This window comes from Rhodamnia argentea, chromosome 10 (genome assembly GCF_020921035.1).
Source record: "Rhodamnia argentea isolate NSW1041297 chromosome 10, ASM2092103v1, whole genome shotgun sequence".
In the NCBI taxonomy this organism is placed as follows: Eukaryota; Viridiplantae; Streptophyta; class Magnoliopsida; order Myrtales; family Myrtaceae; genus Rhodamnia; species Rhodamnia argentea.
This window is the reverse complement of record NC_063159.1, coordinates 16,264,714-16,290,555: the sequence shown is the minus strand read 5'-3', so window position 1 is coordinate 16,290,555 and position 25,842 is coordinate 16,264,714. Positions and strand designations below refer to the sequence as shown.

General features: G+C 39.7%; 2 protein-coding genes across 2 annotated transcripts in view; both read right to left on the bottom strand.

The window, feature by feature from the left end:
- Positions 1 to 1,492: 1,492 nt before the first annotated feature.
- Positions 1,493 to 2,836, bottom strand: LOC115729706 (wall-associated receptor kinase-like 10). The gene is given in 2 exon segments (XM_048271026.1): positions 1,493 to 1,942; positions 1,945 to 2,836. Coding segments are annotated over 2 exon segments (1,038 nt in total). The 5' UTR covers positions 2,780 to 2,836; the 3' UTR covers positions 1,493 to 1,739.
- A 7,215-nt stretch (positions 2,837 to 10,051) lies between these two features.
- Positions 10,052 to 25,842, bottom strand: part of LOC115729716 (wall-associated receptor kinase-like 1) — a 47,400-nt gene continuing 31,609 nt past the window's right edge. The window contains exon 4 of the mRNA XM_048271840.1: positions 10,052 to 10,957. Within this exon, the coding sequence (XP_048127797.1) occupies positions 10,052 to 10,957 (906 nt within the window). The remainder of the gene's footprint in view (positions 10,958 to 25,842) is intronic.

The following is a 25,842-nucleotide window of genomic DNA, read 5'->3' as shown; positions in this document are numbered from 1 at the left end:
AAAACTCGAGATTTGAAGATCAATTACTGAAAAATGATTATTTATATCTCTTAGAAAAATTAGTGAACGGAAAATATTTTCATTATCAATAATAATTTATGCCTAACTATTTTCGTGGGTGATGAAAAATTGTGCATTCATTCATTTTTGTAAGTGATTCAAGCGTTTACTTTTCGAAAATTTATTTTTCAAATCTTAAGTTTTTCATGAAATAAACACACCATCGGAAATAAGGGTATGTAATCTAATCTGATATGAACAGAACATAAAAAACATTATATAATCCATACTGCATTTTGATTTCTTCTTCGTTTCATGCTAAATTATATAAATCACTGCTAAAGCTACTAGTCTAAATCATTATCCTTTTATCAATTCGATGTCTAGAGCTTTGCAAATGCTTGATTACTTGTTCAAAATAAAAGTAACTCAGTTCATTGCAGTGTTCTTGATTAGTTTCGAGTGAGTTAGTCGAGTCTCAATCAAGGAAAAAGTATACTAGAAGTGCCATAACTTTTGTACGGCGTTTACTTGAGTACCATAACTTTCAAAACGTTCACTTAAGTGCCACAACTTTAAAAAATTGTTCACTTGAGTGCCATGTTGACGTGGACGCCGGAAAAGCTGATGTGGCAGCCGGAAAGCTGACGTGGCTCATCGGAAAGATGACGTGGCACGCCGGAAAACTGACGTGACACTCCGGAAAAGTTGTTGTAGCACTCAAGTGAACGATTTTGCTCTAACGTGGCACTCAAGTGAACGATTTTTGAAAGTTATGACACTTAAATGAACGTTTTGAAAGTTATGGTACTCAAGTGAATACCGTATACAAGTTAAAGCACTCATGGTGTACTTATGCCTAAGTAGGAGGGACCAAATGCCAAAGCAACATACCATCATTGCAAACCAACCCGCACCCAGTTACCATGGACTCCACGTTGCTCAGGAATGCGAGCGTATCGCAGCCCATCGGGGCGAAGCTGTTATTGGTCTGAGAACACACAAATGGACTTCCTTCCAAGATAACAGAAGCATTGGTATTTCCCACACAGATTCAGTTCGAGTATATGATCGGAGATTGGACGTGAATGATGCCTTGTTCTTCTTCAATTAGCCGGAGTGATCTGCAGGGCGTCCAACCATTTGTTGTAATTAGCGCTGAAACTTGCATTTGATCTCGAACCATTTGTTGCAATAACAGTTTTCTCCGATTCCAAACGGGAAACGAATGGCAACGTTTCCGCAGTATTGGGAGCAACCAGCCTTCGCTAGAGACGCCACGGCTTGTGCTGGTCCGTTGGGCAGTAGGAATGTGAGCTAGAGAATGGAGTGGAAAAGCCAAGGGACCACCATTGCCAAAGCCACATACATGAGTTACTTCTCCGGCACCATCATGCAGAAAGAAGGGACTACATATGATACCTGCGCAGATGTGAACTCAAAGACGGGATTCAGGCGGCAGACGACAGAGTTAGATTACGAGTGCAAATACTAGGAATCAATTCTTCTGATCAAGTACAAGTTGGCCCCCATTTTTCAGCACCTAAATTTCACCTCATTAGCCATGGATAGGACATCCGACAGGAAGAAGATTACGCATCAAAGGAATACATGTGCATTTCCAATTACTGCCAATAATTAGAACTTTATTTCTTCCTAAAACTAACCATAACAACCTTAACGTTGGCAAAAGGACAATCTAGGCGTGCAGTCTGCGTGCGCACCGGTGCGACGGTTCCTCACCCAGATTCAATATCTCGAAGTGGATGGACATCACGGGAAGGATTTGGCAAAACTCTTATCCTCTCCAGCTCCGTGGCTACTTCCTTCATTGAAGGTCGTCTCTTCCCCTTGAGGTCTAAGCATCTCTTTGCAAGGTAAGCAACTGTCACAATCTCTTCTTCCTTACCTTGCTTCAAGACGTCAGAATCAAGAATACCACTAAATGGTTCTCCTCCATGGAAAGCCTAAAGTATGTCGCCAAACCTCTGTACTCTTCAGGCCTAATTATGGAGATTGGCATTTGACCCGTCAAGAGCTCCGCAAGGACAACACCAAAACTGTAAACATCACTTTTGTCGGTGAACCGACGAGATTGGAAGTATTCTAGATCAAGGCTCCCGAAGGTTCCTTGCACTTGCGTTGTCACATGGGTTTGGTCGATGGCAACAAACTTACAAATCCCTAAGTCCACTATCTTTGCCCTGTACTTGTAGTCCAACATTATATTGGTCGACTTGATGTCTCGATGGTAAATTGGTATCGACGCAGAAGAATGCAAGAAAGAAAGAGCCCTGGCAACTTCAGCAGCAATTCTCAAGCGCATCTCCCATGAAAGCACCAGCTCTTTCTTGGGGTCATGGAGATAGTGACTGAGTGTTCTGTTGGGGATAAACTCATGGACAAGAAGAGGTAGCAGCGTCTCCAGAAAATACCCCAATAGCTTGACCACATTTCGATGATTAACCTGCGACAGGATGACCAGTTCATCAATGAACTGCTCCACTTTCCCCACATCGGCGACCATTCCATAGGATTTCTTGACAGCAACAATTCTTCCATCGTCCTGCGTTCCCTTGTAAACAGTTCCTTGACCGCCTTGTCCAAGTATCCTCTCTTTACAAAAGTTGCAGTTAGCCTTCTCTAATTCCTTAGAGTTGAACACTTTTCCTTTCCCTACATGATTGCCTTCACCGGAAGAAAGTTGCTGTTGCAGTAAAACACCGCCCTTTCGCTTGAAGAATCTTTCATTTTGGTTTCGCCTCTTCCTCCTTATCATCACTCTGGATAACCTCCATAGAAGAAGAAGCAAAGCTCCTGCAACATGGTCCACGCCTATGCCATATTTTGATGCAAAAAAAAAAAAAAATATACCGTTAGTCAAAATCTTAGGAGAACTTGCATTTTCCTTATCATATCCTTTATCTGCTGTTGTGCATTGCAGAATGCTCTATTGACATGACAAAACGCAATGCAGCTATTCAAAGAGTAGACAGAACACCCATGAGCATGATGCGCAGACTATTCATTCATTTCGGAGGCTTTTAAGAGTTTGTAGTCACACGTGTGCGCAAAATGGAATCTGTCTCCTTGTTACATGCAGGGTATCATGTCCTATACGATCTAATCATGACAATGCATTGAAATCCTCAGCCGGAGTTGTAATCGAGAATGAAATATTCATGTCTCGTATAAATGCATGTCAAATTAGATTTGTGCATATGATTGAATTGGTGACTTGACAAATATTTCATGGTTTTTGTTTGATCAGGATATAGTAAGACATAGGGATTAAATTATACTGTAGTCAAAGTTAACATGTTCATTATGTTTTTAAAGTATTTACACTGTTTGGATAGTCATGACATATTGTTAGATTAGATGTCACTCATGGCTTGTAGAATCTGGATATTGATCAAGACAATCAATTCTCTTGAAAGTACTGCTAGCTCGGTGATGAATTTAGAGATGTCACACACTTTAACTAATACATGACGATGCTGGTGGTGTACTTTTTTTTTATGATAATAATAATTGTTATTATTATTTAGAAAACCAAAAAAAAAGGGGAATGCGTGCAAGTGGTCAGCAACTACTTGTTGACTTGTGCAACGCACGATCAGCAACCGCTCCTGATCATGCGCGTGGTGCATTGCATCGCTAAGACATTAACCTGAAAACGTTGCAGAGAGTTAAAATTTTTTGGTGTGCATTGTGAGAACCGTGAGAAAGTATGAGAGCGAACAGAAAATTCTCTCACTTTTTGCTCTTGCTGTGACCAAAATATTGAGAGCGTGGAGAGTTATTTTCACGAAATTGCTAGCACAATTAGTGTGGTGATTATCCGTGTCGTTTTTCTCATTCGTCATATGATTGGTGGTGTGTCCGAACTAGAAGTTCGACATTTGTGAGGCTCGAATTGAAGAACATCTAAACCATCTTGTCTTCAAGCACGCTTCAAGAGATAATTCGTTTAACCATTTTCGTTAAATATGATTTTTGAATGCACAATTGAAATCCCTAATATGTAACTATTACATGGTTACTTGAAGGCATATCTCTACCAGTTGGATCCTGCCATTAGTGGTCCCAAGATGACAAGTAGTGCCCTGCCTTGCTAGTAAAAGTAGAGTTTGCTCTATGCCTATAGTAGTTGAGAAAACCGCAAACATTGGTAGGCCAGCTTAGATAGACCTAGGTAGAGGCGTAGACGGTAAAACCGGCCCTGAAGAGGTCGGTTCCGGGTTAACCGCGGTCCAAAGCCCAAGTGCTCTTTCACTCAACTTACTTCTTCTTCTTCTTTTTTTTTTTTTTTTTTATAAAACCGGCCGGAACCGGCGGTTCCGAGCCGGTTCCAACAAACCGAACCGGCCCTGAGGGCGGTTCCATGGAACCGGGCCGGTTAACGGGTCAGGACCTAGGCACTTCCAAACCTGTTCGAGAAAAGGTGCCGAGAAAGAAAGTGCCTAGCACTTGGCATTCATACAATGACAGAATAGACAAGTCGATAGACACAAAGATAGATATACGTAAAGTAGAGGTAAGCTTCTGTGAGCCCGACACGTGGTGAATCCTTGACTCGCTCGAGGGACTTGGGTATGGTTCTGTTCTTTCGACGCGTTTTGATCCTTCAATTTCAACACCATATGCCACTCTAGACGTGCCTTCTAGGGGAGCCGCGTTTTCGTGCGATCTATCTTTTCTTCCTTGTTACATTTTTGCACGCAAACCAAAAACAAAAATCATACATGTATGTTTCGGGCCCTCTCTCGGATCTAGGCCGGCGACCCCCGCCTAGTCAAGACGAGGGCCGGTGACCCTCGCCCAAATCCGGGAGAGGGCCCGATCCTCTCCCGATTTTCATGAGGGCCACATGCCCTTGCCTCCGATCAGTGAGGTCGCCGGCCCCCCACTAGCAATCCCTCCTGCTTGTGTGGCCTTTCTTATTTTTTTTTTTACTTTTAAAAAATAGAAAAAAGGAAAAAATAGAGAAAAAATGAACGAAAAATCAAAATGGGAAAGACTAAAATGCGCTTTAGGTCATACCCTTTTTTGAAACACTATGGCTACTTTAGGATCTTATTTAAAATATACTATGTCACTTTATGCTCTTATTTGAATCAATGTTAACTTGAGGCCCTTATTTGAGAAAACGAGATGATTTCGGGCCTTTATTTGAAATTTTCCCCATGGATCTCATTTTTTGGCTTAAATGGTTGATGGTTCAAATGAACTTCTGTTAGTCATGAAATGAATTTCAGTCCGGACGTATCCAATTCTTTATGTTACCCTTTAAAAATCGCCTCACATCATTTTGTTATACTCCTTACCACAACTGATCCCGCCAAACTTTAATCTACACTGTCTCTTTTTCCCATTAATTTATTTACGACTGCCATTTGATTTTGGTCCGTCAACGCCATCATTCGTGTAGTCTGCATGCATATCCGTGTACTATTCACATGAGTATTTCTTGCTAAATATCGTGGCAAATTTATGTCATAATCTTCCGTTAGCCATACGTCAAGTATGGTCACTGCCTATGTTGCAAGTAATCCTAGATGGGGGCTTAAACCAATACGAGGATTTTGGAGATTATAATATTGATGAAATCATGAAATCCACAATAATTGCCGCCATGGTGTTTCTAGGAAGTCATCATCCTAAGAATGCCAAAACTCTTGTTATTATATTTGTACACATAAATAATGAACATCTTTAAAAGTACATGACATATGGATGAATCACAATACGTGGGGCACTAAAGCTCCGTTTATTTCTCGAAAGATGGATAATTTTGACAAGATTTTTTTTTCAAAAAAATAATTTCTTCCATCTTGTGAAATTAGACGTGGCCGGTTGCACGGAACCGTCGGTTCCGGTTCCGGAACTGGCAGTTCCGGTTCCTAAAAAGGTGGAACCGCCGGTTCCGGGTCGGTTCCGGTTTCGGTTCGGAACCGCCGGTTCCTAAGCCCAATGGCAATTTTCCCCCAAGTCTCCTCCTTTTTTTTTTTTTTTTTAAAAAGCCGGGTTGGAACCGTGGGCCCGGTCAATGGGCCGGTTCCGGGCCCACGGTTCCATATGGCCATGTCTATGTGAAATGATTAGTGGATGATTTTTATCATTGACAATAATTTTTCATTCATTCTTTTTTATAAGCAACACAAATGATTATTATTGAAGAAATATTTTTCAAGTTATTCATTTTCTATAAAACAAACGAAACCTAATATTTACTTGTTTTTCACCAAGTCACCGAATATTAGGATGCCCCGGCTCAACTTTTATTATCCCAAGAAAGTATCTCCTCTAAGTTTCTAATTTGAAATTATGGACTTCATAAAGTTGCGAGAATGAACAAATGAAAAGAAGTTTCATCGTCCGCGAAAATATTCAAACACAAACTATTATTAATAATGAAAATATCTTTTCATTGACTAATTATTTCAACCAATAAAAACATCTTTTTTAGGGAAATACAAATCATTCATTTTTTGGGAAACGAACGAAGACTAAATCATGCGACTCTCGTCAACCTCAACACAAAAAAAAGAAGAAGACTAATCATTGCTAAATGCCTAAACATTTTACCTCGCTCAAAAACTAAAATTATTATGAAAATATATCTCGTTAATTACTTTCAGTAAGTTATATGAGGGATCATTTTGAAAAACGACGTTTTAGGGGTTTGTGGACCTAGAGAAGCTTATTTCATGTGAATAATTCACTTTCTAAGGACATAGGAGACACTTTTATAGGTTGGGGTATGAAATTAAATGTTACAAAGTCCAACCCAAAGAACTAATGAAAAAATAATTACAACATTTGAAACATGCATGGAACGTTTCAAGGTACTTAAATTTTGTAGATCAGGAGTAAACTCAACATAAAAAGTCATGTACCGCATTCATCCATTAACTTCTAACTAGAGTAGGGTGTGTGCTTAACAAGTTTCTAGCTTTATAAACTAAATGTGGATGGATGGATATCGAGAAAAGGAGTTCGACGAAGTGGCAGTGCTTGGGCCGAAAAGTCCTGACTCGGGGATTCCAAAAGGCCTTCAGATGAAGCACCAAGGAGCTAGGTGATTTCATTCAACCCCAATGATAATATTATAGATAATACTTCATGATTAGGTAATCTTAATGTACCAATCTTACTTACAATAGAATTTTTTTTTATTTCATGACATCTAATTATAACAAACATTTTCTTTTCAATGGGAAAGTTTGCCTTACCCGATATAATTCCGGATCAATCGAATACTTGATCAACCTTGTCAGGAGACAATAGAACTCGAATCGAAGTCTAAGCAGGGTGGCTCAACAATGAGATATTCTCTCGCTTGATGGTGTCAATATCAAACTGACATCGTATGGTTAGTTCGGGGATTCAAATCGAAGTCCAAGCAGAGGATGGCTCGACATAAAATTAATCCAAACTGCCTTCTTAAATGTTTTCAATAAAACGAAAGGTACCGAAACTGCGTTAATAGAAATATTAGCGTAATTAAGTCCCCGGACTCATTAATCTTTGATTCGTAGAAATAAAGTATTTCTTCCAGGACTTTATTTAAGTGTTTGATCAACCTACCGTAAATTGATTAATTGTGACTCCAAATATAAAGTCTCCGCATGATATTTGAACCTTAAATTACGAATTAATATAGCTTGAGAGAGCTCGAACTAGGTTAGTTAATTTAATTAACTTAGTAATTCATTAGCATGAAAACCCGATTTATAGATCCATGAAACCAACAAACGATGACTTATGATGGACTTGGCCGAAGCTAAGTCTTCCTTCTTCAACATTGGCAGCTCCCCCTTGAAGTTTTGAGTGCAAGACCTAGCTTGAAAATATCTAGGTACTTCCCTTCCAGGACTTGGCTAGCATAACAACACCGTCCCAGCCTCCCAGGAAAGGAGGACCGCGCATTCTTGGCAAGATATGTGGTGCTGCGTGCATCATGGGGACTTGAATTGACTTGATGTGGGCATCAACGTGGTTGCGTACATTTTATCCTGGAGCTCAAATGATCAACGGTTCAATTGGATTTACTCTACACGGTTTATAAACTATACAACAATTCTTGGTATATGGCCTATCCAACTCCGCATAGGACTTCCATATCACTCCTCAAACAATCCTGACCCGGCTCATACTCAGTCTATGCCCGATCCAATTCATATTTTAATAATTTTTCTCCTTAAATTGTCATCTGTGAAGAATGGACGTCTTTTTTTACCCAAAAAATAAATTAAAAAAAGGGTGCTTTGTGAACTGGCTCAACATTAATCTGAATTGAAAGTAAGCTATTATCTCACTCACTAACACTCATTCTTTTGTTTTTGCTTTACTTTTCAAGTTCCGCATTTTGAGTTTAACGTGATCCATATATGATATATCTACATAAATGTGGATTAACATATGAATTTGTGACCCATTTCGATACATTTAAATTTACCCAACTTTACAGAACGCTTTCCCATGTCATATTATTATTATTTTCTCTACCGCATCCAATCCCGCCCAACCTAAATCAACATGTCTCGTTAATTTTCTGACTCTCTCTCTCTCTCTCTCTCTCTCTCTCTCTCTCCCGCAGTTAGCGCCCGACGAAACTAGTTGACTTGACGTCAATCCAATCATTGATGGAGTTTTGCATGCATGTCCGTCTATGATTCGTATGACAATTCCTTGCTAAATATCGTGGCAAATTTATGTCACATTTTCCATCGAACATACCTCAGGCATGATGGTAGCCTATTTTACAAGTAATGCAGATGAAATCATGGGAATTTCCCCAATAACTTCACGAGCCCTAGGTGTTTCTAGAAAGTCATCCTCCTAGGAATGCCAAAGCTCTTGTATTATCGTATTTGTACCTATAGAATAGAATTAAATCAGCTAAAGTGACTGGGACATATGGATGAATCACAGTATATTGGCCACTAAAATTACTTTCTCTTCTTGAAGTCCCGGAATTTCAGGTTGCCTCGACTCAACTTTTAATATCCCTCTAAAGAATCTCCACTGATTTTCTAATTTACCCCACCATCTCTAGCATTAATGAACTAAACAAATTTAGAACAAGAAGTAAAAAAAAAAATTACCCAGTAACTGTTGCTTTAATTTCTTTAAGATATGATCTTCTAACCTTAAGCCGACATACGCCGTTTATTCAATTAGATATGCTTGATACAATAATCAGCACAAATAAGTTATTCCATTGAATAGATTGATTTTTCTTCTATGTAATACATAACTTCAATATGAAGTACGAGTCACACGTATAGGACCACACAACGATAACTTTATTTTCAAATGTCATATCAAGATTAAAATTCTAATATGGTGTATTGGCCAACAAACACAAAATATATACATATATATATATATATTATTTGATCGCGTTGCAGTCCTATCAAAAGACCTCTCAGAATTGGTAAGGTTGGACTACTTGCGAGAATATTCGTCCCTTGTCGAAATGATGATCGTAAATCGATCAATTATTCATTTTTTCTCATATTAATGGTTGGGACAAAATATCCTTCTAGATGAGTGTGTGCGAAAAGTCATTTCAGTATCGAAACTCTCATTTAGCATTTTCGAGAGATTCACGTTCCGAGTGAAAGCTGTCTTTCTTTTGGAAAATAAAAAAGAACACTTGAATACGTAGACCTAAACCGTGTATCATGTGGTAGTTAGTATCCGAAAACTGATGGAGTCTTAATATATTATTTTGAAAATTGATTATATAATAATTTTTGGGTGACTGTTATGCTAACAGTCTATTTTGGGCCACAAAAAATAAGTAATAAATAATTAAAAATTATTATGAGGTCCACTATTGTAAGAATTTGTGGTTCACAATATACTATTATTCTCATCGTCTCCCAAACATTGTTATGCTTGTGCTGGCAAAGTCCTATTATTTTTGTGCACCTCTTAATATGATCAACATTATCCCATAACTAACATCTTAAGGAAAGTGAAGAGATTGCGATGTTTCATAGAATAGAAAAGTGGACCCAAACAACGAAATACATCTTCATCTCGGCAAATCATAAGAGAATGATTGATCCTCCTCCCATGAAGTCAGCTCTACATCTGCTTTTGATAGGATCAATGTGGAAACCGCACCCGAAGCACGGTTAGATCCATTTCTGCGATCGATCTCTTCTTCTTTTTGCCGGACGACCATGGAATTTTGTAGTGATCGTACTCGCTCCAATTCCATGGCCACTTCCTTCATTGAAGGCCTGTACCTTCCATGAGGGTTTAAGCATATTTTTGCCAAGTTAGACACTGCAATGATTACTTCTTTCTCGCCATGGTCTAATACCTCCTTATCGAGAATATTGAACAAGCGGTTCTCCTCCATCGAAATGACAAAGTACATGGCCAGATTTCTACCATCTTCCGCCATCCCTTGAGAAATTGGCTTTTCTCCGGTTAGTAGCTCGACAAGGACAACCCCAAAGCTATAGACATCACTCTTGTTCGAAAATCGACTTGTTTGGTAGTACTCCGGGTCCAAGTATCCAAAAGTTCCTCTCACCATTGTGGTCAAGTGAGTTTGGTCAATGGTAATTGATTTGGAAGCTCCAAAATCTGCCACTTTGGCTCCATATCTTTCGTCCAAAAGTATGTTTGACGACTTAATATCCCGATGATAAACTGGTATGGCAGAAGCAAAGTGCAAATACGAAAGAGCCCCGGCAACTTCATTGGCAATTCTTAACCGCATCTCCCATGCAACGGGAAATTCTCGATTTGGATCATGAAGATGTTGGTAGAGAGTTCCATTGGAGACATATTCATATACCAGTAGAGGTGCTTCACTCTCCGGACAGAATCCTAATAATTTGACCACATTTCTGTGATTGATTTCGGAGAGAATAACAACCTCATTGACAAACTGTTCGACTCGTCCCGCATCGACAACTTTGGATTTCTTTGTTGACGCCTAAATTTTGACTAATCTATTTTTTGCATAAAAATTAGAACTAATTTTAGTTCTAAATAAAAATCATCTCACATATTTATTTTTAGCGTACATTGCATTGGCATATAATTGGGCAAGCAGAACACTTACTTTAGCATGCGTCTAGACTAGGCACGGGATGGAAAAATACACCGAGAAGATTTGAAACTTCAGGGACTGTATTGCAAATACTTAAAATTTCAGGGACTGCATTGCAAATACTTGGAACTTCAGGGACTGTATTGCAAATACCAAAAGAAGATGAAGAATGGAAGATGATGAAGAGAAGATGAAGAAGGGAAGATGATGAAGGGAAGATGATGAAGAGAAGATGAAGAAGGGAAGATGATGAAGGGAAGGTGATGAAGGGAAGATGATGAAGGGAAGATAATGAAGGGAAGATGATGAAGAGAAGATGATGGAGAAATTTGGCTATAAAAGAGGGAGAGTTCTTGAGAATTGAGGAGGAGAATTTTGGTGATAGAGAAGGTAGAGAGCTCTTGAGAAGAGTTTTAGAAGGGGGAAGTGGAAGAGAATTGAGAGAGAGAGTAGAAGAGAATTGAGAGAGTTTTTGAGGGAGAGTGGAAGAGAATTGAGAGAATTTTGAGAGAGTTTTTGAGAGGAATTTGTAGAGAGGAAAAAGAGAGTTCTTGAGAAAAATCAGAAGAGAAAATTCGAGAGTGAAGAAAAGAGTTTTAGTCGAGCATCATCTTCGACGAGTCCCGACACATATTTCGCCCCTCGCAACCCAACAACGTCATTGCTTGCCATTTTCGACGACAGCCGCGTTCTTCCAACTCCGAGATCTTGAAGGGAACTATAACGTGTATGTGAGTAAGATTTTGTGTAATAGAAGGTAATCATTTCCATCTCGATCTACAAAAATGTAATCGTTTGGTTTGAACATTTGTTTGTTTATTTTAGACATGCCACGTGTTCCAAATTTTAGCATTATTACGTGTTAATTTATTTCTGTAAATACTCGTGCTTGGCTGCGTTTTCTTTCTTTCTAAATCATCCATGGTGTATATCGCACAAAGTTCAATATTTTACATCCCCATAAAAAAGAAGAAAAAACCAAAAAAATTGCATCTTTGAATTTCAAGTAAAATCCATCAAAATTGCCAAATCAAATATTTTTCATGAAAATGGTACCGAAAGGGCGTTAGAGAAATCTGACGTAACCAAATCCCCGAATTCAAAATCTCCGGTTCGCAGAAATAAAATAGTTCTCCCGCTATTTTATTTAGGTTTCTAATCAACCTACCGAAAATGATTAGTGGCGGCTCCAAAAATGAAAAAATCTTTTGCAAGAAAATCACATGAACCATAAGTTGCGATTTGGTAGAGCTTGGGAGAGCTCGAACTAGGTTAATTAATCTAATTAATTAATCCGGTAATCCATTAGCCCGAAAATTAACCCGTTTATTTTTTTTAAGGTCGCGACAGCTTGGCGACTCATCTGGGGATCCAAAGAGGACTTAGGCCAGATAATTTCATGAAAAAAGAAATCACTTGATTTGGAAAACTTTGGTTGAATTCTCATTCTTAGGTGTTAAATGTTTTTGCAGATTGGGAGTTATAAGGGGAGGAGTGATCGGCTAACCCTTTGTTTTGCAGGCTTGGTGAATTGGAATTGTGATTTAACTTTTGAATCATTGAAGCGGTATTTGCCTTTAATTGTTGTGCATGATTTATCGTATTTGCACTACATCGCACACAACCCGTGACCGGACCTGGGTCACACTAATAGTTTTAAGATGGTATTTAGATGGTTCTTTAACCTTGGCGGTAAGGTTTCGCTAAAGGTTATCCCATCCGGATCCCGAAAATTTTTCCAAAAAATGGCTCAAGGGTCGTTCTCATACACGTGAGGCTACGATGCATAAAAATTGCCCTTGTCGACCGAACCAAGCCGAAGTGATTGGACCCGACTAGTCATGACTATTGTACGCGAGGTTGCGACTAGTCATGATGACTGTGCGCGAGGCTGCGACATGTCGTTTCGTTCATCATTTCACTTTGCAAAAGACTTTTGGATAGATAGAATAAGATTTAAACTCACAATTCATGCGCATGTCTTTGTGATTGTCATTTTCTTCGTATGAGAGGTAATTTCTTGTCTCTTATACCCTATTATCTCATTTTTATTTTGGGCCGGTCCATGGTTTAGGTTGATTGTTTAGGAGTATCGTTGTCTTATTTCCAATTTCGCACTTTGCTTCCGTAGCTTTTACAATTTCATCAGTTGTCCTCAATTCTGATTTGACTTATTCCTGTTGTGCGATTTTTACTAAATTCTACGATCGAGATTTGAGTAAGTGCCAAACACGAAAGTTGTAGACCTATGTTTCAACTAATATCTTGCAAAATTTCAGAATTAAATTCATAATTTAAGATGGCCCTTCGTTTTTTCAACAACATGCGGTTATAACAGTTTTCTGAACGTGATTCTTTTGGAAAGACACATTAAACTGATTTGATCCGTGCATTTCTAGTCTGATTGGCCAACATAAAAGTTGTTCATCACCTTCTCAACTATAAGCTCGTAAAATTTGGACATGTTTTGATCAACGTACGAATTAATACGAATTTTTTCGTAAAAGCGGACAAACTGAAAATTACATGTTTCAATCCTTTGGTCATAATCACTTTGTTCGTTTGAGTCTAGAGGGATGCCATGGGCCGGCTCGCTATTCTTGCTCCATGTACTAATTTTGGGTTTGTTACTGTGTACAGGTAATTTATCACGGATCCTCCACATATTACTCGATCAATCTCAAAGAGGATGGCCGACATTAACGCCACTATCGCTGCTGCCCCGGACGAAAAACTTAACTCATTGACCGAGCGCTTTGAAGGGATGATGTCCCGAAAGATGGAGGAAATGATGGCCGCCTTCGCCACCAAACTGCAATCATCCACCTCCAGCCCGCCGCTAATCATTCCCGCTCGAATTCCTCCTGCGGATAACTCCGGTAAAGCCCTGGAAACTGCTCCCTATCAGACAATGCCGCTAGAAGATGTGATCTTCACAGGTGTGAGCTCGGGCACGCCGCCCGTAGTCCTAATCTCCCAAGCCAGCCCCGTGGCCCCCGGGTTGAATGGTGATACGGCCAAGCGGTTGGCCCAAATGGAACAGAGGATCCGAGAGGTCGAGGGGACTCACAACATACCCCAAATTGACATGTCTGTCTTTTCAAAGGTCACAGTGCCGGAGAAGTTCAAGATGCCCGACTTTGAGAAGTATGATGGAACTTCCAACCCGGTTCAGCACGTCCGTATGTACCAGGCAAGAATGAACAAGTATGCGATCAACGGCCCCCTAATGGTCCAGACTTTCCAGGCTAGTTTAAAAGAAGCTGCCATGAGATGGTATACGGACTACGAGATCTACCGGATGGATGATTGGGAGAAGGCAGCTAATGCTTTCATCAAACATTTTAGCTTTAACTTGGACGTGCTGACCACCGGAGAAGATCTTGAACAGCTTGAGATGAAGAGAGGAGAAACAATCAAGCAGTATGCTACCAGGTGGAGGAACGTGGCATCTCGATGAAACCGGTCCCTCCCGAAAGGGAGCTCATGAAATTGTTTGTTTCCACTCTGCCGCAAGTTATGAGAACCCGAATTTTGGGATCCGCTGCCACGTCATTCAGCCATCTCATCGCAATGGCTGAAGAAATCGAGAACGGTATGAAGAAAGGCTGGTACGATGATGTCACCACAACGACTAAGAGGTTTGCGGTAAGGAAAGACAATGAGCCGGCCCCACAGGTCAACATGACCTACAGCCAAAAACCCACGACCCGGACGCCAGTCGTACGGGTTCCAAATCAGCAGCAGGCCAATTTCGGCGTGCAACGACAAAGAGAGAATCAACGGTCTCCTCGACGGTTTACCCCTCTACCAGGAACCCCGTCGCAGGTACTTGCGGTTCTGCGTAAGAAAGGTTTACCGACTTCCGAGCCTCTACGACCCAGTGACACGAGCTCGCCGAGATATGATCCATCAAAGAAATGTGATTACCATTGCGGGGAGCTCGGACATAACACCGACGGCTGTTTCGTGCTCAAGCATCGGATTCAAGATCTTCTCGATTCTAAGGCATTCTCGTTCCAAGACAACAAACAGCCAAATATCCAGAATAATCCTTTGCCGGATCATTCTGGTAAAATTAATGATGTATTCGGGCTGGGAATCAGACAGGTTGGTGCTAGTAAGGATGAAGGAGTCTTCGATATCGCCGGTTGTTTTGATGATGTAACCATTGCTGCTATATCTGAAGACGGAGCGCATAAGGAGGAACCTTACCCGGCGCCTAAACCTTCCAAATCATTCATTAATGCCATATGTGATGATCCACTGGAGGGTTTAGATTCGGAGTAACATCATTATGTTTATACAATCCCCTACGTGGGACATTTTCCGTTTCCTTTAGATTTTGGATTGCATTTGGATTTCTATTATGTCTTGCACTCTTGGATTTTCTTTCCTAGAAGATGTAATTTCATATCAATAAAATTGCACCATTTTTCGAATCTTGTTGAAGTATCCCAAACCAACCCGATGACGATAACCAACGACCAACAAGTTTGTCATCATGGTAAGAACTAAGGGTTGGACTTCTTCAAGAATTCATGTCCCACGGTTTTGAAAAAATAAAAATAAAAAAAAGTTCTTCAAAAAAATCATACCGCAATTAAGCCCCGTTTGTCCTTTTGATTTTGTTACTTTATGTTTCAAGGGGAGGGGAACTTAGTGGATTCAGAAGTATACGACCTAGATGAGTCCAATCCAGATTATGAGGAAATTCGTCGGGATTTCGAACGACATGAGGAGATCAAGCCCTTGACCGGTGAACAAACTGTCTCGGTCGACCTAGGCGATGCGGAAAACCCTAAAGATGTTAAGATCGGGGCAAACCTTTCCAAAGAGATGATCGAGCGCTTGACTAAGCTCCTGAAGGATTACCGGGACATTTTCGCCTGGTCCTATGCAGATATGCCCGGTCTTGACCGTTCCATTGTCGAACATTGTTTGCCGACAGATCTTTCGGCTAAGCCGCTGGTGCAAAAGTCAAGGAGGGCCAGACTAGAATTGGTCCGGAAGATCAAAGAGGAAGTCATGAAGGTGCTTGACGTCGGATTCCTTGAGACTACAGAATATTCCGATTGGTTGCCAATATAGTCCCAAGTCATAAAGAAGGATGGGCGTATTCGATACGAGAGGTTTGAATTGTTCTCATTCATGGACGGTTTCTCCCGGGTACAATCGAGATCCCGATGAATGTCAATGACAAGTTGAAAATCACCAACACCACAACCTTAGTGGTCGGGGGAATGATAGTGGTCCGAGGCGTCTCGGGTTCGATCCTAGGATTTAGGCGTCAATGTACAAAGATTAATAAAAATCTTTTTACTTCGCAGTTCAATGCCGATTGAAGCTCAGCCCAGATGGTTACAAAACCGGAGAGATAACATCACAAACATACAATCCGATCCAGATGAATCGATCTTTTCAAATTCAAAATTTACAAGGAATACGTACAAGGGTAAAGCAAGATCGTTTCAACTCGTTTAGAACATGAGAACGTACATTGATGCTTTCCCTTTTGATTTTTACAGGGTCACCGCCTTTCCGGATAGGGAAGTATCCCTTCTCCCTAAAATTAATGAAATGAGAAATTCCTGGAGCCTTTGACAATCTCATGTCTCGAACCAGATAATGAAGTTTTGCAACTTATTTGCATGAGTAGGGGCAACTCACGATCCACGCCCTAAGAAGTTTCTTATGTGCTTGCGAATTCTGTCTACCAAGATAAAAAGTTGCTGCATTTTATATGCTCAAAAACACTCATACATTGCATAGTTTGCGCATGACTGTTCCTCATGTTTAATTTACCAACTCTGAATAAGGAACATGAACTACATAAGATACATCGAATGTATGGAATGGGGCAGGGCAGGATGATGAAAGGCAATCCTTTCCCAAACACGTCCCATTTTTTCAGGAGAGCTGAACGGTGGCTAAGTGCCGCATTTCACAAGGTAAAAGGTTTTCTCGCAAAAGGTACGATAGCCGAAATGACAGGAGGCATTCAGTTCTCTATCCCAAACACTACAAAGTTATCCATTGATTACCCCTTTTGAGCGGTGGTTTCATCTCTTTACCCCTGCCAAGAACCACCCCACATCGAGGTCCGGACGAGTTAATTCCAAAGAACAACATGAGGTAAATGGTTAGAAATTTTCTTGCTTGGGACTAACATTAATCTTCGGGTGTTTCTTTGCATTTATACTCGAATTTTAATTCAAGTGCCTTAGGATGATGAAGAGCATTCATTTCTCTATCCTATACACTTCATTCTTTGCATAGCCCACTTGAGCCCGCAAATTCATTTCTTAAACCCCCGTTGGTGATCATTTGCTCATTCCAAAGACGAAGATAGCATTTTCCCAAGGATTAGAATTGGAGATGGTCGGGTCAACAGAGAATTCCCGAATGGACTCATTTCTTGTATGCTAGATTTTTTATGTTTACATAATTTTTCTTTGTAAATGTTTATGTTTGTTGTAATTCCCGATTCAAAATCATGGGATTGTAAAAAAAAAAAAAGGAGAGGCAAACTCAGCTTAAAGGAGAAGGGCCCGCTCTCGAAAAAAAAACAAAAAAAAAAAAAAAGCAAAATAAAGAGATGTCGAAGAGCTCTCAAAGAAAAAGGAAAAGAAATCTCTTCTCGAAAAAAAAGAAAAAAAGAAAAAAGAAAAATGAGAGTCGGGAGTAAGAAAAGCAAAGGCTAATATCATATGAAAATTTCAAGCATAGGAAAAGCAAGGCAAGGCCAATGCACATTCATTTGTAAAGTACTTCTGAATTTTGAATGTACATTTTTGCATGTTAAGTTGTAAATTCCATGTACATGTTTGCATTGTGTCTCTTGCAAATCCTTGACAGACACTTGTTATGAAGAAGACTCCCCAAGAAATCGGTTTGCAAAGTGCAATTTTCAGTAGAAATCTACCATCCCTCATTCAATGATGGTATTCTTTACGAAGACATTTCCAGAAGACCAAGATCGGTGACTAGTCAACGATGATCACCAACGTCAAGCCCCTTCTCATTTAATTTCGAGCCAAAACGAGCCTTTTCGTTCCTCGGTCCCCAATCCTAGCCTACGTTATAACCCTCCAAAGTCTCTTCCGATTAGGGCACTTGAGTTAACGTAGAGTTAAATGATTTTAAGCATCACTCGAAGAAGTTCGAGCAAGATTATTTCTCTCTCATTTTTGCAGGATTCTTGACTTGTAAATCCGGAGCAAATGATGAAGAAATTCATTTCAGCAACCTTGACTCAACTGGAGTCCCCTTTGTAAACCTTTGACCTAGCTCTCATTACGGTCCTAATCAAGACCTCCGGATCGACTCGGTCGTATCAATTGCGAGATTACTTGGATCCTTATCGAATGCGATGATGGAAAGATTGAGTGATTTCTCTTGAATCCTCGCAGACAGGATAAATAGCTTTTCTCGAGAGTGAGAGAAAGCCCTTTGGATCGAAGTCCCCCATTCAATTTCACATTCGAGGTATTCGTAATGTGAGAACCTCCCTCGGACAAAATTGGTAATGCAAACTTGACAGAATGGTTATGCATGAACCATAGTATGAGTGATTGCATTATACTCATTGTTGAATATGTTTGTGTGTGTTACCTCGACATTCTATGATAGGTAATACATTCCCGATGTTCGAGTTCCCTCCCAAGGTCTCGAAATTCATCCAAGGATTATTGAATGAGCAAGTTTTGCTTGGCAAATGCCTACCAGGTACGATACGACAATCAGCTTCGTTCCTTGATTAATCGTTTGGAGAACCCGGGTAAGTTTTCTGAACCCCTTTTCAAATTAACAACTCTTCTCATGATAGTTGTTATGATTCAATTCAGGCAATATGCCCCTTTTGTACTTATCGATTCCATTCGATGGTGCTCCTATCAAATATTGTTCAATTCGGGCAATATGCCTCTTCCGTCAAGTCGTGTAGACATATGCACTTGCGATCTTGACATCTTATCAAATCATAACGACGTAGCTCTTATGGTTTCAATCTCGGGACGTGAAGACATATGCACTGGCGATCTTGACATCTTATCAAATCATAACGACGTAGCTCTTATGGTTTCAATCTCGGGACGTGAAGACATATGCACCGGCGATCTTGACATCTCTTCAAATCATAACGACGTAGCTCTTATGATTTCGGTCTCGAATCACGAAGACGTATGCACCGGTGATCTTGACCTTTAGTCGGCTCATAATGACATAGCTCTTATGATTTTCGGCTCCTTTATCAAATCATGAAGACATAAGCACCCATATTTTTTATCCAAACCAAATCATAACGACGTAGCTCTTATGATTTTGGTTCCCTTTATCGAATCGTGAAGACATATGCACCGGCGATTTCGACATTTAATCAACTCACAACGACGTAGCTCTTGTGAACTTGATCCCACTTCTTTCGACTCACAACGACGTAGCTCTTGTGATCTCAAACGACACACATATCTTGCGCTGTCTTGCATTAGGGAGAAGTCTCTGATAACGGATAAGGCACCGATACCTTAAAATCCTTGCATCTGCAAAAAGAAGCTTGGAAATTAAGAGAACCATTAGCTTACGAGAAATTTGGTAAAACAGGTATTCTTGTATGCGATCCATGTGCGAGTTTCTCTAACATGAAAAATGAGAAGTTTTGACACATGTTATTTACAGTCTTGCATATCATGCATCACTTCATTACATAAAAATGGGATTAAAACTCCCGCCAAAAGTTCATCCATAATTTGCACTTGTCAAAATTTAGGATTCAATTTTGTCTTTGAGCGGAACCTCTACGAGCCTCCACTCAAAGAGGGGCAGCCGTTGACGCCTAAATTTTGACTAATCTATTTTTGCATAAAAATTAGAACTAATTTTAGTTCTAAATAAAAATCATCTCACATATTTATTTTTAGCGTACATTGCATTGGCATATAATTGGGCAAGCGTAACACTTACTTTAGCATGCGTCTAGACTAGGCACGGGATGGAAAAATACACCGAGAAGATTTGAAACTTCGGGACTGTATTGCAAATACTTAAAATTTCAGGGATCGCATTGCAAATACTTGGAACTTCGGGGGACTCGTATTGCAAATACCAAAAGAAGATGAAGAATGGAAGATGATGAAGAGAAGATGAAGAAGGGAAGATGATGAAGGGAAGATGATGAAGAGAAGATGAAGAAGGGAAGATGATGAAGGGAAGGTGATGAAGGGAAGATAATGAAGGGAAGATGATGAAGAGAAGATGAAGAAGGAAAGATGATGGAGAAATTTGGCTATAAAAGAGGGAGAGTTCTTGAGAATTGAGGAGGAGAATTTTGGTGATAGAGAAGGTAGAGAGCTCTTGAGAAGAGTTTTAGAAGGGGGAAGTGGAAGAGAATTGAGAGAGAGAGTAGAAGAGAATTGAGAGAGTTTTTGAGGGAGAGTGGAAGAGAATTGAGAGAATTTTGAGAGAGTTTTTGAGAGGAATTTGTAGAGAGGAAAAAGAGAGTTCTTGAGAAAAATCAGAAGAGAAAATTCGAGAGTGAAGAAAAGAGTTTTAGTCGAGCATCATCTTCGACGAGTCCCGTGTCACGACCTAAAAAATAAACAAGTTAATTTTCGGGCTAATGGATTATCGGGTTAATTAATTAACTAACCTAACTCGGATTCTCCCAAGTCCGTACCAAATCGCAACTTAAGGTTCAAATAATTAACATGCAACGTGTTTTGAATTTGGAGTCGCCACTAATCATTTTCGGTAGGTTGATTAGAAACCTAAATAAAATAGCGGGAGAAAACTATCTTATTTCCGCGAACCGGAGATTTTGAATTCGGGGATTTGGTTACGCTAGATTACTCTAACGCCCTTTCGGTACCATTTTCATGAAAAATATTTGATTTGGCAATTTTGATGGATTTTACTTGAAATTCAAAGATGCAATTTTTTTGGTTTTTTCTTCTTTTTTATGGGGATGTAAAACATTGAACTTTGTACGATATACACCATGGATGATTTAGAAAGAAAGAAAACGCAGCCAATCACGAGTATTTACAAAAATAAATTAACATGTAATAATGCTAAATTTTGGGACACGTGACATGTCTAAAATAAACAAACAAATGTTCACACCAAACGATTACATTTTTGTAGATCGAGATGGAAAGGGTTACCTTCTATTCCACAAAATCTTACTCACGTACACGTTATGGCTTCCTTCAAGATCTCGGAGTTGGAAGAACGTGGCTATCGTCGAAAAAAGGCAAGCAATGGCGTTGTTGGATGGCGAGAGGCGAAGTACGTGCCGGGACTCGTCGAAGATGATGCTCGACTAAAACTCTTTTCTTCACTCTCAAATTTTCTCTTACGATTTTTCTCAAGAACTCTCTTTTTTCCTCTCTAAAGAATTTCTCTCACAAATTCTCTCAATTCTCTTCCACTCTAAAACTCTCTCAATTCTCTTTCACTCTAAAACTCTCTCAATTCTCTTTCACTCCCTCCTTCAATTCTCAAGAACTCTTCCCCCTTTTATAGCCAAATTTCTCCATCATCTTCCCTTCTTCATCTTCTCTTCATCATCTTCTCTTCATCACCTTCCCTTCATCATATTCATCTTCTCTTCTTCATCTTCCCTTCACCATCTTCCTTTCATTATCTTCTCTTCTTTATCTTCTCTTCATCACCTTCCCTTCATCATCTTCCCTTCATCATCTTCCCTTCTTCATCTTCTCTTGGTATTTGCAATGCAGTCCCCGAAGTTTCAAGTATTTGCACATACAGTCCCCGAAGTTTTAAGTATTTGCAATACAGTCCCTGAAGTTTCAAATCTTCTCGGTATATTTTTCCATCCCGTGCCTAGTCTAGACGCATGCTAAATTAAGTGTTCTCGCTTGCCCAATTATATGCCAATGCAATGTACGCTAAAAATAAATATATGAGATGATTTTTTATAATTTTTATGCAAAAAATAGATTAGTCAAAATTTAGGCGTCAACAGCTGCCCCTCTTTGAGTGGAGGCTCGTAGAGGTTCCGCTCAAAGACAAAATTGAATCCTAAATTTTGACAAAGGCAAATTATGGATGAACTTTTTGGCGGGAGTTTTAATCCCATTTTTATGTAATGAAGTGATGCATGATATGCAAGACTGTAAATAACATGTGTCAAAACTTCTCATTTTTCATGTTAGAGAAACTCTGCACATGGATCGCATACAAGAATACCTGTTTTACCAAATTTCTCGTAAGCTAATGGTTCTCTTAATTTCCAAGCTTCTTTTTGCAGATGCAAGGATTTTAAGGTATCGGTGCCTTATCCGTTATCGAGACTTCTCCCTAATGCAAGACAGCGCAAGATATGTGTGTCGTTTGAGATCACAAGAGCTACGTCGTTGTGAGTCGAAAGAAGTGAAATCAAGTTCACAAGAGCTACGTCGTTGTGAGTTGATTAAATGTCGAAATCGCCAAAGGCATATGTCTTCACGATTCGATAAAAGGGAATCAAAATCATAAGAGCTACGTCATTATGATTTGGTTTGGATCAAAACCATGGGTGCTTATGTCTTCATGATTTGATAAAGGAGCCGAAAATCATAAGAGCTATGTCATTATGAGCCGACTAAAGGTCAAGATCACCGTGCATACGTCTTCGTGATTCGAGACTGAAATCATAAGAGCTACGTCGTTATGATTTGATAAGATGTCAAGATCGCCAATGCATATGTCTTCACGACTGACGAAAGAGGCATACTTGCCCGAATTGAACAATGTTTGATAGGAGCACCATTGAATGGAATCGATAAGTACAAAAGGGGCATATTGCCCGAATTGAATCATAACAACTATCATCGAAGAGTTGTTAATTTGAAAAGGGGTTCAGAAAACTTACCCGGGTTCTCCAAACGATTAATCAAGGAACGAAACAGATTGCTGTATCGTACCGGTAGGCATTTGCCAACAAAACTTGCTCATTCAATAATCCTTGGATGAATTTCGAGACCTTGGGAGGGAACTCGAACATCGGGAATGTATTACGTATCATAGAATGTCGAGGTAACACACACAAACATATTCAACAATGAGTATAATGCAATCACTCATACTATGGTTCATGCATAACCATTCTGTCAAGTTTGCATTACCAATTTTGTCCAGAGAGGTTCTCACATGACGAATACCTCGAATGTGAGCTGAATGGGGGACTTCAATCCGAAAGGGCTTTCTCTCACTCTCGAGAAAAGCTATTTATCCCGTCTGCAGGATTCAAGAGAAATCACTCAATCTTTCCATCATCGCATTCGGTAAGGATCCAAGTAATCTCGCAATTGATACGACCGAGCCGATCTCGGAGGTCTTGATTAGGACCGTAATGAGGGCTAGGTCAAAGGTTTACAAAGGGGACTCTAGTTGAGTCAAGGTCGCTGAAATGAATTTCTTCATTATTTGCTCCGGATTTACAAGTCAAGAATCCTGCAAAAATGAGAGAGAAATAATCTTGCTCGAACTTCTTCGAGTGATGCTTAAAATCATTTAACTCTACGTTAACTCAAGTGCCCTAATCGGAAGAGACTTTGGATGGTTATAACGTAGGCTAGGATTGGGGACCGAGGAACGAAAAGGCTCGTTTTGGCTCATAAATTAAATGAGAAGGGGCTTGACGTTGGTGATCGTCGCCGACTAGTCACCGATCATGGTCTTCCGGAAATGTCTTCAGAAAGAATTCCATCATTGAATGAGGGATGGTAATTTTCTATTGAAAATTGCACTTTACAAACCGATTTCTTGGGGAGTCTTCTTCACAACAAGTGTCTCATCAAGGATTTACAAGAGACACAATGCAAACATATACATGGAATTTACAACTTAACATGCAAAAATGTACATTCAAAATTCAGAAGTACTTTACAAATGAATGTGCATTGGCCTTACTTTTGGTAGGGACTTTGCTTTTCCTATGCTCGAAATTTTCATATGAGATCAGCCTTTGCTTTTCTTACTCCCGACTCTCATTTTTCTTTTTTTCTTCTTTTTTTCGAGAAGAGATTTCTTTTCCTTTTTCTTTGAGAGCTCTTCGACATCTTTTTTTTTTTTTTTTTTTTTTTTGAGCGGGCCCTTCTCCTTTAAGTTGAGTTTGCCTTTTTTTTTTTTTTTTTTTTTTTTTTTTTACAATCCAATGATTTTTAACCAGGAATTACAACAAACATAAACATTTACAAAGAAAAATTATGTAAACATAAAAAAATCTAGCATACAAGAAATGAGTCCATTCGGGAATTCTCTGTTGACCCGACCATCTCCAATTCTAATCCTTGGGAAAATGCTATCTTCGTCTTTGGAATGAGCAAATGATCACCAACGGGGGTTTAAGAAATGAATTTGCGGGCTCAAGTGGGCTATGCAAAGAATGAAGTGTATAGATAGAGAAGTGAATGCTCTTCATCATCCTAAGGCACTTGAACTAAAATTTGAGTATAAATGCAAAGAAACACCCGAAGATTAATGTTAGTCCGAGCAAGAAAATTTCTAACCATTTACCTCGTGTTGCTGCTAGAATTAACCCGTCTGGACCCCGATGTGGAGTGGTTCTTGACAGGGGTAAAGAAATGAAACCATCGCTCAAAAGGGGTAATCAATGGATCACCCGTAGTGTTTAGATAGAGAAATGAACGCCTCCGTCACTTCGCTTATCGTACCTTTCGCGAGAAAACTCTTTACCTCGGGGAATGCGGAATTTTGCCACCGTTCATCTCGCCTGAAAAAATTGGACGTGTTTGGGAAATGATTGCCTTTCATCATCCTGTCATGCCCCATTCCATACATTTGATGTATCTTATGTAGTTCATGTTCCTTATTCAGAGTTGGTAAATTAAATACGAGGAACAATCATGCACAAACTATGCAATGTATGAGTGTTTTCGAGCATATAAAATGTAGCAACTTTTTATCTTGGTGCAAGCACGTAAGAAAATTCTTAAGGGCGTGAATTGTGAGTTGCCCCTGCTCATGCAAATGAGTTGCAAAACTTCATTATCTAGTTTGAGACATGAGATTGTCAAAGGCTCCAGGAATTTCTCACTTCATTAATTTTTCAGGAGAATGGATACTTCCCTATCCGGAAAGGCAAACCCTGTAAAAATCAAAAGGGAAAGCGTCAATGTACGTTCTCACGTTCTAAACGAGTTGAAACGATACCGCTTTACCCTTGTACGTATTCCTTGCAAACTTTGAATTGAAAAGATCAATTCATCCGGGATCGACCGTGTCGTGGATGTTATCTCTCCGGGTTCCGTAACCATCTTGGCTGAGTTTCAATCGGACCTGAATCGCGAAGCAAAAAAGTTTTTATTAATCTTTGTACATTGATGCCAAATCTCGGGATCGAACCCGGGATGCCTCGGACCACTGTCATTCCCCCAACCACTAGGCCGTGGTGATGTTGGCGTCCATGGTTGGTTCGTTTTTTGCTATATTGTTCTCAAAACAGTTGGCAATCCCCGTCGAGAATAAAATAAGCATAATTTAGAGTTTGAAATGACTAAGAGCCAATTGGGATGATACGGAGTTACCCATCTTTGAGCCCGCTTGGCCTTTTACTCGTATTCTCCCAAGTAAGGCTATTCGGAATTTCTCTTTACGGGAGTTCAGAGGCGTCGTCCACAAATTGATTTGCTATAGGCCTAGCTTAGTAAGGAACTTACGCATTTGACAAGAGAGGAGAAAATTCGTCCTTTAACTCTAGGCAAATTCTAGACAGTTAGAAAGTAAAAAATATC